This window comes from Lagenorhynchus albirostris, chromosome 16 (genome assembly GCF_949774975.1).
Source record: "Lagenorhynchus albirostris chromosome 16, mLagAlb1.1, whole genome shotgun sequence".
Taxonomy (NCBI): domain Eukaryota; kingdom Metazoa; phylum Chordata; class Mammalia; order Artiodactyla; family Delphinidae; genus Lagenorhynchus; species Lagenorhynchus albirostris.
In genome coordinates, this window is record NC_083110.1 from 55,794,027 (window position 1) to 55,810,817 (window position 16,791).

Genomic DNA, 16,791 nt, shown 5'->3' on the forward strand with positions numbered 1-16,791 from the left:
TTATGTAAAGCCCTGTGGCCGTAAGTGAGGAATTTGGCCACAGGAGCAGAGGAGTGACATGATTCTAGAATGGAAGCAGAAGACTAAAGAATGAACTTTCTAACCAGCGAACTTTGCAGCGATGACACAGATGGCTTTGGACAGCAGTGTGCTCCCAGACCCAGGAGTGGGTCTGTCAGGGATGCTGTAGAGGGAAGTGGGGCTCAAGGAGGGATGACTTCTAAGAACCACTCCTACCTCTGACATTCTCGCTGGCCAGCCTTACCCCTTCCATCCCTTAACTTGCACCCTGGTCTCCAGCCAGGATCTCTTCAGCTCCTGCTGGGAGGTGGCACCAAACTGTCTCCCCACTCTGAACCTTCTCTCTGTAACTACCCTGCTCTCCTTTTTGTCATTCATATTCTACCTCCCATGGCAATGCTCTTGAGAATAGCTTAGTATGAAGGCACACCAAGGGACTGACTGAATAAGCTACTGTACATTTGTACAATGGAATGTTGTGTGGCCATTTACATTGAGGTGATGGAAGAAAATTTAATAATGTGGAAAGATGGGCATCATATACTGTTATGTAGAAGAAGCTGTTTACGGTGTGGTCCAATTTTTGAAAATTAACAAAAAATAATGCATAGAAAAAGTACTAGATGATGTGCACATCAAAATGTCATATTCTCTGGGTAATAGGATTGGAGGTATTTTCTTTTACTCTATGTTTTCTAAATTTTATAAAATTAGCGTGACCTTTGATTGGCTTTTACAAAAGTTTTTTTTTTTTTCATTTTACTATTCATCAAAGCCACCTCTTCCTCATTAACTCTGACCTACACTAATCTCATCTTTTCTGTCTCTCAATCTCATTGTTGGTTCCATGTAGTCTAGTATTGGGTTGGCCAAAAGGTTCCTTCGGTTTTTAAAGTAAAAATAAAGACACATTTTTCATTTTCACCAAGAACTTTACTGAACAACATATTCACCGTTTTGTTCCCCTACCTTCCGCCATTTTTCAGGCAGCTTCATAATCCCATCTTCCCAAAACTTTTAATCTTTTTGAGCAAAGAACTGTTCCAGGTACCTTTTACAGTCTTCCAGGGAATTGAATTTTTTTCCGTTAAGAGAATTTTGTAAAGACAGAAGTAAATGGAAATCCAGAGGTGCAGTGTCTGGTGAATATGGCGGATGAATCAGAACTTCCCAGCCAAGCTGTAACAGTTTTTGCCTGGTCATCAAAGAAACATGCGGTCTTGCGTTACCCTGATGGAAGATTATGTGTTTTCTGTTAACTAATTCCAGGTGCTTCTCGTCAAGTGCTGCTTTCAGTTGGTCTAATTGGGAGCAGTACTTGTTGGAATTAATCTTTTGGTTTTCCATAAAAAGCTCATAATAGAAGACTCCTGGGACTTCCCTGGTGGTGTAGTGGTTAAGAATCCGCCTGCCAATGCAGGGGACATGGGTTCGATCCCTGGTCGGGGAAGATCCCACATGCTGCGGAGCAACTAAGCCCGTGCACCACAACAACTGAGCCTGTGCTCTAGAGCCCACGAGCCACAACTACTGAAGCCCGCGCGCCTAGAGCCTGTGCTCTGCAAGAAGAGAAGCCATCGTGCTGAGAAGCCCGCTTGCTGCAATGAAGAGTAGCCCCCACTTGATGCAACTAGAGAAAGCCCACGCACAGCAACGAAGACCCAACACAACCAAAAATAAATAAATAAAATAGATTCTTAAAAAAAAAGACTCCCTTCCAACTCCACCATATATACAACATCATCTTCTTTGGATGAAGACCGGCCTTTGGTGTGGTTGGTGGTGGTTCATTTCGCTTGCCCCACGATCTCTTCTGTTCCACATTATTGTACAGTATCCACTTTTCATTGCCCGTCACAATTTGTTTTAAAAACAGAACGTTTTCCTTCCGTTTAAGTAGAGAATTGCATGTGAAAATACGGTCAAGAAGGTTTTTTTCACTTAACTTATGTGGAACCCAAACACCAAAGCGATTAGCATAACTAAGCTGGTGCAAATGATTTTCAACGCTTGATCTGGATATTTTGAGTATGTCGTCTGTTTCCCGTGTGATGTAACGTTGATTATCCTCAACTATGTCTCGATTTAATTGCTATCAACTTCAACTGGTCTGCCCAACTCTGGAGCATCGTCCAGCAGGAAATCTCCAGCACGAAACTTCACAAACCATTTTTGACATGTTTGATCAGTCACAGCACCTTCTCAATACACTGCACAAATCTTTTTTTGCATTTCAGTTGCATTTTTACTTTCTTGGAATAATAAAGCATAGTATGCCAAAAACGTTGCTTTCTTTCTCCCTCTTCAATATGAAAATGGCTACACAAAAATTCACCAATTTTGATAATTTTTTTTTAAATGTACACTGATATGACAGCTGTCACAATACAGTCTAACAAAATTGTTTCGAATGAAGTTAAAGACAACTAAGCACTACTGGAGTCATCTTATGGAAAAAACCAAATGAACTTTTTGGCCAACCCAATACATGACTATATACTGCTTTGTGTTAATACAAGACTGTTTCATTCACATTGGTCTTGTATGTCAGATTAAGAAAAGTTTTCTCTGGCCAAATTGTGACTTATTTTCTCACTTTCTGCTTCGGATAGCACTGTGCAGGAATTGACCCCTTGATGGTGGTTTGGAGCTGGGTCCTCCTGGTGCCACAATAACCTACCTGGCTTTCCAGGAAGACTCTGGGCTTGGAGATACCCCCAAAGCCCACAGTTCTCATGGGTGTGGTGAGCCCATGAAAGTGAGGCTTGGTTCCTGACCCAGGTACCCATTCACTGGCATCCAGACTCTCGACTCCATCACGGTGTTCTGCCTCTGTCTTCTCTAGTGATTGGGCCCAGAGACCTACAGAATCTAATGCCCTGTCCAAATTCCAAACTCATCCAGCAGCTAGAACACAGTTGGAGACTGGAAGGTCACTCCGCTCTCTTTTCTCATTATTTGTTATTAAAGCATTAGAGCTGAGGGGGTCTTTAGTGACTTCCATTCTTTCTGAAAATACCCCGTGTCCTTTTCTTGAACAGTGGGCCTTATTGCCACAGTGTCTGCCGTGGTTCGGGTACCACGCCAGGCAGTAACTCTGGACAGCTCACTACAGGGCTAAGGTTTGGGGAGGCATCCCTTTGTTCTCATGCTTACTCCATGCTGGGAGGCAGCTGTTCTCTTAAACTTTACAAGCAAACCCTCTGAAATGACCTCTGCAATGACTTCATCACGCTCTTTTTACTCCACAGGCGATTCAAACTCCAGTGGCCACCGTTTGGCACTGTTAACATTTCTTCAGCGCTAAGTTAGAGGGCCAGGAGAGCTTACTTAAGGCTTAGAAATGGAGACCCTGCTGTTTTCTTGACAGTTTGTTTCAAGTGCATTCAGACATGATTCTCCATAGATACTTGAAGGGCTGTCAGGTGGAAGGAGAACAAGATTTCCTCTGTAACCGAACCCTGCTGATCTGCAACCCTAACCTCGCTCCAGTCAGGCACTTTTCTCTGTCTCCCTCACCACCGTCCCTGCACAGACCACCATGCAGCCTTGCCTGGATGCAGACTGCAACAGCCTCCTCCCCAGGTCTGCCTGCCTGTCCAGTCTTGCTCCTATAATCCTTTCTCAGAGCCTAAGTGATGTTTCAGTTGTAAATCTCATCACACCACACCTCTGCTTAAAGCCCTGTAATGCCTCTGCACTGCCTTCAGGATAAAGTCTAAACTCCTTAGCATTGCTTTTAACACCCCAGCCCCCACTTGGCTTTCCAGCTGCATGCATTGCCCAGGCTGTCAGCCCCACTGAACCCCTTGCACACTGAACCCCAAATGCTTCTCATTCTCTTACCTCCAGGTCTTTGCCTAGAACATTTCCCCGCCCTCCTTCACAGTTAGCTCATTTGCCTTCCAGGTGTCACCTCAGATGTCACTTTCCTCCAAAAGCCCACCCCATCACCCACGGCCAGGCTGGGTATTCTTCTGTCCTCCAAACGGCTGTCTAGTTTTACCCTATCACATTTCTTGTCATTTTATCTTGTAATTGCCTGTTTATATGTATCTTCCACGCTCCTTGAGGGCTGGAATGTTGTTTTTTGGATTTTTTAAAATCTTTTTTTGGGGGGGGCGGTTATTTATCACCGTGTGCCCAACACCAGCACCTGACACAGACACTCAGTAGTTACTGAATGAATGACAGATGCAAAGATGATAGAAGTTTCAGGGGGGTAACTTCCACTCTGTGTACTGAAGAACTTGCCAATAACTGGTTCAGTTACACAAAAAGGAACAGACTGACCCCCAAAGCACAGTGAAAGCCCCGTCCCTGTAAGTACCCAGAGCCCAAGTGGCCGTCGGCAGGGAGCTCCTTCAGATGGCAGGTGGAGTACATGCCCTCCGCTCATTTCCTATCTGCAGGAAGGCACAATTAGATTCACTTCTGGGGACAAAAGATCTGGGTCGGGGTCCCAGTTCTGTATTTACTGTGAGACCTTGAGCCAGTCATGGCCTCTCTGAGCTTTCCTTACCTGTAAAATAGAGATGACACCTGCACTGCCTACTTCAGATTTTGTGAGAACCGAAGGAGATCACGTATATGAGAGTACTTTGTAAAAGCCTTAAAATGAGAGGTACTGTTATTATTTACCACAGCATCTTCAGGACTTGCAGCTGCACTAATCTTAGCTTTACAACTGCATTAGAAAACCAAGAGCCATGTGGAAAGTTTTACTGCTGCAGGCAGAGCTGAGAATTAGGGCAGAGAGATCTCCCTCTTCTGTGCCACGCCACTGCCCTAGGGAAAAGGCAATAGTGGGGGTCAAGAGCACCTGTTTAGCTGGGATCTGCCAAAGGCCCATCGTTCCTGCCATCAGGAGACTCCTTGGAGCCTATTACTAAATAAGGGGGAGTAGGGCCCCAAAGTCTTAAATCACCATGAAAACAGCAGAAACAAAAACTACAGACATACGCAATAAACCTTCCCCGTGGGCCCCTTGATTTACGCTTAGTCAAGAACAGTTGACAGCATTTCACTTCCCCTTTGGCAAGACAAACCCAATGAAACCGTTTAATTTAAAGGCTTTTATTAGGAACCAGGGGAATGAGCTGCTTATCCCTCTGTAACAGTCTAGAGCAGGTCACCAGGCCCAGGAAGGAGAGAGTGTCAGAGATGCTGTGCTGTGACTTGCTGCACTTGCTTAGGGCCCGGAAGGAAAGGCGGCGACGACGGAGGGTGGCAGGAACTGGCGTCAGCCAAAACACCAAGAGCCTGGGGGAGAGAGCCCTCTGCCTTCCTTCCCACCCCGCTCGAGGCTGGAGTGTGCCGGGAGACAGAGAACGTGGCTGGAGTGGGCAGAGCAGCAGTGCTGGCCGAACCCTGGCTCCACTGAGTGCCGCTTCACTTGGCTGCCCTCCACTCTTCTTGCCGTTTAGTGATTAGGTATTTGAAGAACTCATACACAGACCATGCGATGGCTGTGGAGGGGATCTGGTAAATTACTCTCGCCTGCACCCCTCGGAAGTAGGCGGTCACCCCGCCGACTTGATACACCGTCCTGAAGGCACTAGCCATGCCTGTGATGTGTCCTGTAATGTTTGAGTTCAGAGCCAGGGATTCCTGGGTGTTGAGCAGTGTTTTGCAAACGTCCAGTGGGGTTGTGGCAGCGGCAGCTACAGCTCCTGCACAGGCTCCGGAGAGGACATGGGAGCTGGGGTTGTACCGTCTCTGGGGGTTAAAGTGCTCCTGCAGGAATTCATAGGTCATGAAATGAATGGCTTGGAAGGGAACGTTCATGGTTAGCTGCGTGGTGTAGCTGCGGTAAAAGGCCCCGGCCCCTTCATTTTGCCACACTGCCCGTACACAGTCTGTCACCCGGTGGTACGGTGAGTTGTACATTTGCATCCTCTGCTTCACCACTGGCGGTGCCGTCAATGAGAAGAAGGGAACGGTGACAGCAATCAGCCGGTGAGCAGGAGTGTCCAGATTCGGAGTCCCAAGTCAGTAGATCAGCCAATGGATTGGAGAGAGGAAAAAGTATGAGTGAATTGTCAGTCTGATTAGTGAAGGTTTCCCTTTTTTGAGAGGAGGGGATAGGAGAGGGTGATAAAGGGCTAAAAAATAATGGACCCAATTCTAGTAGGATTTCTTTAATACCAGCCAATTAACATACAGGATATATCTACAGTTTAGACTCCAGAGGGTTTCCCTGAAATAAGTACCTACCTATTATTGTTACCATCTTACCCTTTTGTAACTCTTAAGACAAGAAGTGATTCAGTGGCAGTGAACATAATAATGAACACATAGTCCTAACAATCCCAGTCCTCAGGTACACAACACTGAACTCTTACAACATGAGGATCTCATCCTTCCACAGGAAGAGGAGAAGGGCTACCAAAACCACAATTCTTAGTCAAGAAGGGTACGGTTTTAGTTTCCAGACATCTCCTACCCCCTCAAGTAGATACATGTATAAGCTCAGGTATAATCTTCAGTTTAGCTTTGGCTCTTTCCTTGCCATGGCCTTGCCCAGACAGGTAAAGAACTGGAACTTTAAGGAACCTGGCAACTGTGCTATCCTTTCATATTTGTTTGGGTACCTCATTCTCCAACTGAAAAGCCAAGATCCAAGCAGCAGTGCAGGGACTAAGCTCTACCAATGTACCTTTCATTCCTATCTCAACCATTCTTCATTCCAACAAGATAGGCAGTATTTTCAAATGTCAGAATCCATCTTCACCTTTTTGAAGAAAAGTGAAATAATCTGCTAAATTTTTTACATCAAATCCACTATAAAGCGGACTTCCAGGAAGGCCCAGGAATAGGCCACATAGAGCCATACCTTTTTCCAGGGAAGCCCCAGGTGAATAAATCTCACTGAATATGCTTCCTGTCTAAGGGAATCCTCCTAAGCACGGACAACATGGAGGGAGTGCCCTCTAGTGGTAAGACAATGTAACACGCCAGGATTTCCCACCAAAACTGATGGGGTGCTCCCTGGCTTTCTCCTGCAAACCAAAAATAAAGGAAAAGCCCAGAGATGTAGATGCAGCTGCCCATAGAGTGAAAGGGTGAGGAATCATTACCTTCTGCTGGATTCATGGCTGCATCATGAAGTAATGTTGCCACACACCCGGCCGCGCCTGCAAAGGAAAAAACAACTGCCACATGTAAGGCCAGGAAAGGGTGACTGACTCATGGAGGACCCAGAGTGAAGGGGCGTAGCTGTGATAAACCACAGCAGGGAGAGGGAATGTTAAGAGCCAGTTTAAAAGATGGAACCCACTGTTTCTAAATGCCTGTTCAGAGAAATGAAGATACTTGTTCCCTCTAACTTAGTAAGGCCATCAATCTACCTTCCACAGCTACGACAGGAAGGCCAGGAAGAGTCTGAGAAACAGCCCAGACTTTTTTCAACAAAGATGGCTCTGAGAATAAATGCAGTTCATGCTCCAGACAGGAAGCAGATACACTGTGGCGAAGGGATGCCAGCACATCACCTGCTTCCAGTGGCGGGAGAGCACGAGGGGCAGGTGGTTAGACCTCCACCACAGAATCTCACCTTCTATCCTGCTGCCGCATGCTGCCCAACCCCAGTCTCCAAATCCTAACATCTGTCCACCTAGACCTTTCCCTCAGGTCCTGAACTACCGTATCCCTCACCCTCTCCTCTCCACTTTCACTTTGGTTTTCTCCAGGCTGCCATCCCTTCCATTACTTCCACACAACCTCCAACCCTCTGGTTTCTTTGTACAGAAGCCCCCCGGCCCCAGCACCATTCACTTGTTGAGGGCTTGTCATGTCCTCCATGATACAAACTGCCTGTGGGCAGCTGGGATCCTGAAAAGGTGAGGCGAAGAGCTGAAGCTCCACTGATGTCTTCCTTGGGTGGCTGGGTTACCTCCAATCCTGCCCCGAAGAGCGGGATACCACCCAACTACCAAGAAACACACAACGGGGGCAGTTCAGTGTGTGTCTCCACATTACCAGGGCATCAGAAGCTGATACCAGGGAGAGAATGAGAGGAAAGGGTCAAGCTGGTACGTAAGGGAGGATATTGTAACCCTTTGTTGAGATGCCCCAAAGAAGAGGTGGGGTTGACGCAGCCCACTGTCTGAGAACATCAGGTGTGGAAGTCCCTCCCCTATAATCTGGCCTACTCCAGCCCAAAGCTTCAGCTTCAAATCATGCTGAGACTGGAAAGCACTGACAACAGCAAAGCCCAAAGAGTTGGGAAAGTGGGAGAACCAGCACAGGAAGGCTCAATACCATTGGCAATATGGCTATTGCCCCCAGGGTGGATTACATCACTCAGTGTCTTTTTTAACTTTTCATAGCAGGCAAAATAGAGGGCGTGGGCGGGCCCTGCGCCAGTTGCTGTGACGTTCAGGCCTCGCATGGGCCTCCACAGCCCCTCCGTTCTTATAATCCTCCAGAGGGCCTCCAACACGTTGCGATAGCGGGCAGCTGGATCAGGCTGTAGGCTCTGCATCCGAGTCTGAAAGTACAGAAGGGAGAAGTGCAATGTCAGTGATGCTGACTGCGCACCCAATCTCAACACTCAGGTTTGGGCACTGGGCAGACCTATGTGAAATCACGCCGATATGTAGAAGTGATACCCGGCATCCAGTGTTACTGCCTTCCAAATCTATGTGCCGTCTTTCCAAGCCTCGGCTGGACCTTTCTTTTTCTGGTCACCTATGACCCTACGGGTGGAACACCATTATTTTCCCTCAAAAAATCGCCCCCTGGTAAGCGTCCTTGAACCCAGCAACAAATATTAAGCCTGTGTTTCAGGAGAAGTTGCTTTTGTGTCTTAATAAACTCAGGCTAAGAGTTCTTTACAAGTGGATTCTAAAGTCAACTATTTACTGTCTACAACATACTTTATTATTTCTGAAGACTGATCCTGGGCCTGCTTCCTGGCCACATACTACACTGACTAATGAGATGACAGCTCATCCTTCGATATAACCTTGATGATAATCTGGCTTCTTCAGACTATTTGGCATTGGCAGCTGGGCCTGTAAGTTAAAATTTTGGCAGAAGTAGTATTCCTAATAGATGCTGCTCTAATTTCCTGGAAAAGAAAGTTTACCCTCAAACTATGAAGGTGGAAACCAATCTATTCTCTAAAACTGAGGGAGATTCCAGATTTCTAATCTAAACTGACTGAATCCCAAAACTGGCATCAATGAATAAAATTAGTCTCAGTGAAACATAACCCTTGGAATCTCTAGAGGATTCAGTGACTGGAATGAATGTATATGGTAGATACTGAAATTTGGGAAATTAATCTTACTTGAAATACTTCCCAAATCACAGACCTTCTCTGAAGGATGAGTCTCCAATGCAGATCTCTTGTCTATTGATCTATTTCAAGGTTAGGGTGGCATGGAGACTATCAGATAGTATAAAATCAATGTCCAGGGACTTCCCTGGTGGTCCAGTGGTAAAGAATCCACCTTCCAATGCAGGGGACGCAGGTTTGATCCCTGGTCAAGGAACTAAGATCCCACATGCCGCAGGGCAACTGAGCCCACGCGCCTCAACTAGAGCACCCATGTGCCACAAACTAAAGAGCCCATGTGCTCTGGACTCCGCGCACCACAACTATAGAGCCCACGTGCCCTGGAGCCCGCACACCACAACTAGAGAGAGAAAACCCGCACGCCACAACTAGAGAGAAGCCTGCGCATGGCAACAAAAAGCTTGTGCTGCAACAAAAAGATCCCATGTGCCACAACTAAGACCCGACGCAGCCAAAATAATTAATTAATTAATTGATTAAATACTAAAAAAAAAAAAAATCAATGTCCAGTGCCTGGACCACAGTAGGCACTCAAGATTTGTTTGTTGAATGAATGAATGAATGAATGAATCTTAGCTTTGTCTGCACCAGTTCAAAAAGGCCATTAGTGAGCCAACAGGGGCAACTAACGCCCAAGTACAGTTTAAATTCCTACTTCATTCCTGTCACTGATTCAATCTGGATTTAAAAGCTTGAACCTTCCTGTTGGCCATCTGAAATCCAAGAGTAATGCCTCTTCTCCAAAGCATGGGAAAAAACGAACTAACCAGATTAACAAATTCTGGTTAGCTGCAAGCAATCCACATTCCTCTAGTTATTTTCTCCTTCCTGCTACCAACAAAGAACTGGTAGCCTAAAAGATTACTGAAGTTCAATCAGAAATATACAATATCACTTATCACAATGTGACACATTCTTTTCTACTTCTCAATTAAAAAAAAAAAAAAAGGACTTCCCTGGGAGTGCAGTGGTTAAGAATCCGCCTGCCAATCAGGAGACGCAGGTTCAAGCCCTGGTCCGGGAAGATCCCACATGCTGCGGAGCAACTAAGCCCGTGTGCCACAACTACTGAGCCTGCGCTCTAGAGCCCGCACACCTAGAGCCCGTGCTCTGCAACAAGAGAAGCCACCGCAATGAAAAGCCTGCACACCACAATGAAGAGTAGCCCCTGCTCGCCGCAACTAGAGAAAGCCCGCGCACAGCAATGAAGACCCAACACAGCCAAAAATAAATAATTAAATTTTAAAAAAAACAACTAACTAATCTTGTATTGGGGAATGTTTAGAAATTGCACTGTTCTGCTGGAGTCAATAGCATATTTGGGTAACTAGTCTTAAAGGTCTGGCCTCAGAGTCCTGGAACCGTTTACCCACAAGAGAAACCTGGACTGTGTGTAAGTTACAATGCAAATTTTACACACACATCTAAATCTAACTCACAATTCTAACTCAATGAAAATACACCCTCATGGAGAGGACCCAGGCATAAGCCACACCAAATATACAAATATGGCTCCCCAAATTTGTCGGCCAATAAATCTCTTTCACAGAAAGATGAAAACCTCTTAAAGATGAAATCTCTAAGTAAGAATTAGCGAATAGTCTTCAACATAAAAAAAACCACTGCCCGACTCTGAAGAAAAGCCAAACGGGGCTTCCCTGGTGGCGCAGTGGTTGAGAGTCCGCCTGCCGATGCAGGGGATGCGGGTTCGAGCCCCGGTCTGGGAAGATCCCACATGCCGCAGAGCGGCTGGGCTCGTGAGCCATGGCCACTGAGCCTGTGCGTCCGGAGCCTGTGCTCCGCAACGGGAGAGGCCACAATAGTGAGAGGCCCGTGTACCGCAAAAAAAAAAAGCCAAACAGGTAAGTAGTTTGGTAAGACAAGTCACACTTGAGTCAGAAAGGCTGAGTGGGAGACCCAGCTTTGCTAGCTATGTGGTCTTGGGTATGTCACTTAACCTCTGAGCTTCAGCAATGTCATCTGTAACATGAGACTAAGAATGGCTGACTCAGAGTGCTGTTGTGGAGATTCAGAGTTAAGGCAAGTAAAAGCCGTTGCTAATTTATGTGGTGCTAGAAATATAAGGCTTTTTATTGTATTCAACTATGTTTCTGAGAAATATTAGTTCATATCTCATAATTTACAGATCACAGCAGTGTTGTCTCGTGTATAAGTCATTTTGCAAATATGCATGGGCAACTAACTGGTCTTTAACCACTAACAAATCAGGATTGATTTTGTATTTTTTGTTTTCATTTTAAAGTTCCTCTGTGTCTATGATTTATATGTCCAGCTGTTCATCTAAAGGCCATGTTTAGGAAGGAGCACAATTGTGAAATTCTGTGCCTTGCTTGGTTCTGGAAATCTGCTTTTGGGCGCCTGTATGGAAGGCTTGGGAGTCAGACTGGGTTTAAATCATGACTCTGCCACTAACTATGTGACCTTGGGCAAGTTACTTGCCTGTTTTCTTCATCTATAAAGTAATGAAAATGGTATCTACTTCATGAAGTTGTTCCAGTGATTAAATCAGTAAATATTAAGGCACATCCCATAGTGCTTGACAAACATGAGCAATTGCCATTTACTGAATGCTCATTATTAGATATAAGAACATCAAATAAGCCAATGTTTCAATTTCCTAGCTGTCCACTGGTGAATGTATATAGATAACCATTTACATCTGGAGTTTGGAAAAGATTTACTTCCCTTTGTTCTTTCCCTCCGTAACTTATTATATAAGTAGATTATTTGCTTCACGACTACAAAGCCAAAAAGCAGCACCTTGGTGACAGGTGCTTAGCCAGATGATTTTGAGAAGAGTTTTGACTGCTTTACGCTGTAGAACCTATCCCTTTAGATAAAGTCTGGTGCTTGTCTCTGAAGCCCAGAAAAGGAATACTGGGATTCACTTGGGCTCCCAAACCTCCCTATTATGACCATGAAAATCACTGGTTGACTAACTATAGCCTAGCAAGGCTATGCTGACTTCCCATGGTCCTTCCCAAGGATATTTTAAGTCAACTTGACCCTGATAAGCGGTTTGGGGGTGCACAGGCTTGCATGCCAAGAGTCACTCTCAGCTTTCACTTGCAAACACTGTGGTTGACCTTTAGGCTCCAACACAGATACCTGCCTCTAGTCTTAGGGTATGTTGGGCTGCTCTTCCTCTCCACCACCTATTTATGGTGGAAGAGGAAGAATAGCTACGCAAGGACAAGTGAACTGCAAAGCCCTTTCTGAAGGAAGAGATTTGAATTTTACTTTCATGCCTGCACAACAGTGACTACTGTAAACAGTGTTTACTGACACTAAATCTTGATAGGCTCACCTACTTTTTCCCTCTAATCATTTAAATGCCAGCGTTAATGGCAAATGAAAATGATTCTTCTAAAACACGCTTTTGTGTTTTTGAAGATTCCTGAGCATTTTTTCCTCCAGATGAAATAATTATTTCTTTAATGTAGTGCTTTGAGGCATGACTGTAATGTTGTATTAGTAATCTTTTAAAAACAAAAATTCCAAAGCTTATGCAAATGAATAAGAACTGTTCTTCAAAACAGTTATCTTGAAAGGCTACAAGCGACTTATTCCAGCAATGCTGCTGCAGTTATGCAAAACATTTCTGGAACTCCTCTTTCCAAAATGTTCCCTCAGTGGGTTTATCAACCTCAGGAGTAAATCAGTCTCCTTGCTTTTTCCAGCCCTACCTTATCTTTGACCCCAATCATCATTACCCATTTTGATCTCCCACCTGAACTGCCATATTTGATTCTGAATGGTCTCAATTACTAAAACATCAACTCTGTCTTGTCACAGGACAAACACTTGCCCCATTTAAGGATATGTAGCCAAGTATTCTAGAGGCATTTCTAATAGAGTAAGTTATAAAATGTTCACAACAACATTAGCATTATGTAAATATATGGAGTAAGGAGATAGTCTCCTAAGGTAGTGGGACAACATTTAAATTGATAAGCTGAGGTAATATTTCTGAGGTAATATTTCTAAGTCAGTCACATTATTACATTGTACTTTTCAAGCCATTCAATAATTTTCATTACTCTCCTTGATCTAGTTTTCATTTGATACCCATCCTGAAAGACAGCACCCTAGACTATCTTGGACTTTACTCACAGTCCAAGTATAGTGAGGTTACTTTGCAGTTAGATCATGTTAACTTTTGGATATACAGCATTAACAACTCACAGTTGGACATACAACATTAACGACTCACAGTCATTCAACCTAGACTCTGTTACATACATGTCTGAATCTTTTTTATTTGTACTTATACATATGACATTTCAATATTGTTAGAGCATTAGCCATCCTCTTACTTCTCTCTCATGGATTTTACTATTTCTATTCCTCACAATTGACATGCGTATTTAAAATTCTAGGGACTTCCCTGGCGGTCCAGTGGTTAAGACTTGGCCTTCCAATGCAGGGGGTGCAGGTTCAATCCCTGGTTGGCGAGCTAAGATCCCACATGCCTCGGGGCCAAAAAACCAAAACATAAAACAGGTGTGATATTGTAACAAATTCAATAAGGAATTTAAAAACGGTCTACAGCAAAAAAAAAATCTTAAAAAAATAAAATAAAATTCTAATATCCATTTTAGCCAAGTGCATTTACCACAGTTTCAAGGGTATGAACCTTGGTAGGAGTTACCTTGCAATGTGCTACGATACTCCTACCAACTCGGTGTCATTCACAAAGCTTAAGGAGCACTTTCTCCATTTCCTCATCCACCTTACTAATGAAAACATGAAACGGTACTGGAACCAGGAAGCAGAAGAGAAAGACTTTGCATCTTCCAAGTAGATATTCTCCTCCTGAATATGTAACTTTTTCCTAATTTGAGAAGAAAGCATACATCCAAGAGCTGTGAGGATACTGTTTAACTATATTACCCTTAACATGTAAAGGAGGAACCAGTCTGTCATTATATTTATTTCAACAGTCCCCTTGGTTGTTCCTTTGCTAATGCACAAGAATAAGAACTGTAAAGAACAATGTGTTCCCCTCGTCACCCAGCTTTCTTCAGAAACATGACTTCTTGTACCCACTCATCAGCCTGCTTGGTGTGGCTGGAATTAGTTTTACTTTCACATGAATCATGCCCTCTTGTTAATCCCATTTTATTTTCTTCACAGTAACATCTACTTTCCAGTATTGTCATGCTTCCCTTCTAGACAACTTTTCCCTTTTTGTCAACTTCAAGTGGCTAAAGAAATACACTATGAGGTCCATCTCTCCTTGGAGGGCTGATGTGCTCCCTGCATATACACAATCCCAATCCCAGCTCAATTTTCATGTTCAGGAAATAGGTGGAGTATCATGCTTGCTGCACAGAGAAACCGAAACTTTTTCCTGAACATGGTCTTTCCCATATTATTTCCAGTCAGGAACTCTGAATTCTGACTGCACAATGATTTCCAATCACTCATGGGTTAAGATTTAATAAGTAAATACTTCCTCTAGCTGAGAGATCCCAGATTCTGGTTCCTGCCCCATCACTCTTAAGGGAAAACACAGCAAGGAGCTTGTAAAAGCACTGGCCAGAGAACATCTCTAGCCATTAAGATCCTATTGAGGGTGTTCAGTAAGCTTTACCTTAATCAAGTTAGTAGCACTTACCTGTTCCCTTCCCATCCCACCCTATTCCTATTTAGTCCCAGTTGGGATCCAGGGTTCTGGCTGACAGATTTTCTTTGCAGAGTCCCAATTTAGATCTCACTGACGGTGAGAAATTGGTCCTGGCTTCTGAGTGGGATCAGTTCCCGGCCGGGACCTTTCTTGCATAGGTGTGTGCTTCGAATAGTGTGGTGGCAGGAGCCAGAAAGGGACTTTGGTCGGCTCCGGCTCTCGGCTGGGATCCTGGCTCCGGGCATGACCCAGGGGTCGGGTCAGCCCCAGGTGAAGTTCGGAGCAGGGCCAGGTCTCACCTTGACGCAGTCGATGGGGTACATCACGCAGTGCTCCAGGATCCCTGCCACGGCGCCCGCCACCATGTGCGTGGTGACAGTGGCTCCAGCCGGCAGCGCCTCGTAGTCCGGGCCGGAGTCAGGATCCTGCCGTACCGGGGGCCTGCAGGCCCCGGCCTCCCCGCCGCTGGCCCCCCGGCCCACGCCCCGCTGCAGCCACCCGTCCAGCAGCGCCGACTCCCCGGGGCTCCGCCCCGGCCCAGCCGCCGGCCCCCCCGCCACACCGCCAGCACCCCGCCCCTCCAACTCCATCCACCCGGGCCAGCTGCAGCGCCCACCCCCGCCGCCGCCGCCGCCGCCGCCGTCGCTGCCGCCGCTGCCGTCGCCGCCCCCCAGCCCCGTTGCGTCTGCCTCAGGCGCGGCCCAGAGAGCCCGGGGCCTCGGGCTCCCGCTTGGCCCCGAGGACACGCCCCTCAGTCAGCCATTGGTGCAGCCGTCAATGTAGCCCCGCCCCCAGCTTACGTAGAAAATATAGGTCTGTGGTATTAGTGAAGTTGCCTGTCATTCCTCCGCCCCGCGGCGTTGAGACAGCTTAGATCCCACCCCTTCCCCTTTGATCTTGGAAGCTTCTTGTTTATTGGCTACTTGATTGGCCAACATGTAAGATCAACCCGCCCTCCGACTTTTCTGGAGGGCGGGAGAGACTTAAGACTGAACTTTGATAGGCTCAACGACTCTTGATACTTTGAGCGCGGGCATTGGCCAGTTTTATGTCGGGATCCGATTGGCTACAGGAAGAGAGCGAAGCGCCCAGGGGCTATCGAGGGGGAATTTCGGGCCCTGAGTGGCGCCAGTAGAGCTGTGGGTGCTGCAGGCTGGATCGTGTCGGGGGAGGAGGGGAGGGCGGTGCCTGGCCTTCAAGGTCAAACCGCTGACGGATGCAGTTAGGCCCCTTCTAGAGCGCCCACCCCGAATCCCGGGACTCGCGGGTCGTGTGCTGGCGGGTGGCCTTGGCCCGAGAACTCTGTTCCCGCGGGATCTCGGACTGGCGTTGGGTGGAGCGGGCCGGGGCCGGGCATCCCCTGGCGAGGCCCGCCGGCATGTCGGGAAAGCTGTTGCGACATGCAGGAGGAGGCCCGTTAAACTCCGGTCAGGTCGGGAGAATTGACCCCTCCGTGCTGCGCGCGGGCGGACTCCTTAGGGCCTGATGCTCCTCAGGCCCTAGCGCCCGGCACTGGGCTTGCCCCGGAGTCGCCAAGCAAACCCCGCAGTTGTTGAGTGAACGAGTTCTCCGGGGGCATGCTGTCGCTCGGCCCTGCGCCAGGCCGAGAGCTGGAGGCGGGGAAGGGAGATGTCGAAATGGGGCGGGACGATTCAGAGACGACGACAGGTGGGGAGGCTGGGCAGGAGGCAGCTGCCCAAACACAGCAGGAAAGTACGGCAAATTTGGGGAAGCTTGTCGGACGCACAGCTTGTCCCTGAGCTGACTCACTGATGAGCTCCCCTGCCCGGTGATGATGCTTTTTGTGGTAAGACTG

At 46.6% G+C, this 16,791-nt stretch overlaps 1 protein-coding gene across 2 annotated transcripts; it reads right to left on the reverse strand.

Annotated features, from left to right (window-relative positions):
• Window positions 1-5,081: 5,081 nt before the first annotated feature.
• On the reverse strand, window positions 5,082-15,580 carry SLC25A28 (solute carrier family 25 member 28). Of its 2 annotated transcripts, XM_060126038.1 has the most exons (4): window positions 15,275-15,580; window positions 8,284-8,512; window positions 7,101-7,157; window positions 5,082-5,930 (listed from the first exon to the last, which is right to left on the reverse strand). In XM_060126038.1, exons 1-4 carry the CDS (start codon window positions 15,563-15,565, stop codon window positions 5,413-5,415), a joined length of 1,095 nt encoding a protein of 364 aa, XP_059982021.1. In that variant the 5' UTR covers window positions 15,566-15,580; the 3' UTR covers window positions 5,082-5,412. The 2 variants fall into 2 exon arrangements, with proteins under 2 accessions (XP_059982021.1, XP_059982020.1); XM_060126037.1 differs by lacking the exon at window positions 15,275-15,580 and having other exon boundaries at window positions 8,343-8,433.
• Window positions 15,581-16,791: the final 1,211 nt, after the last annotated feature.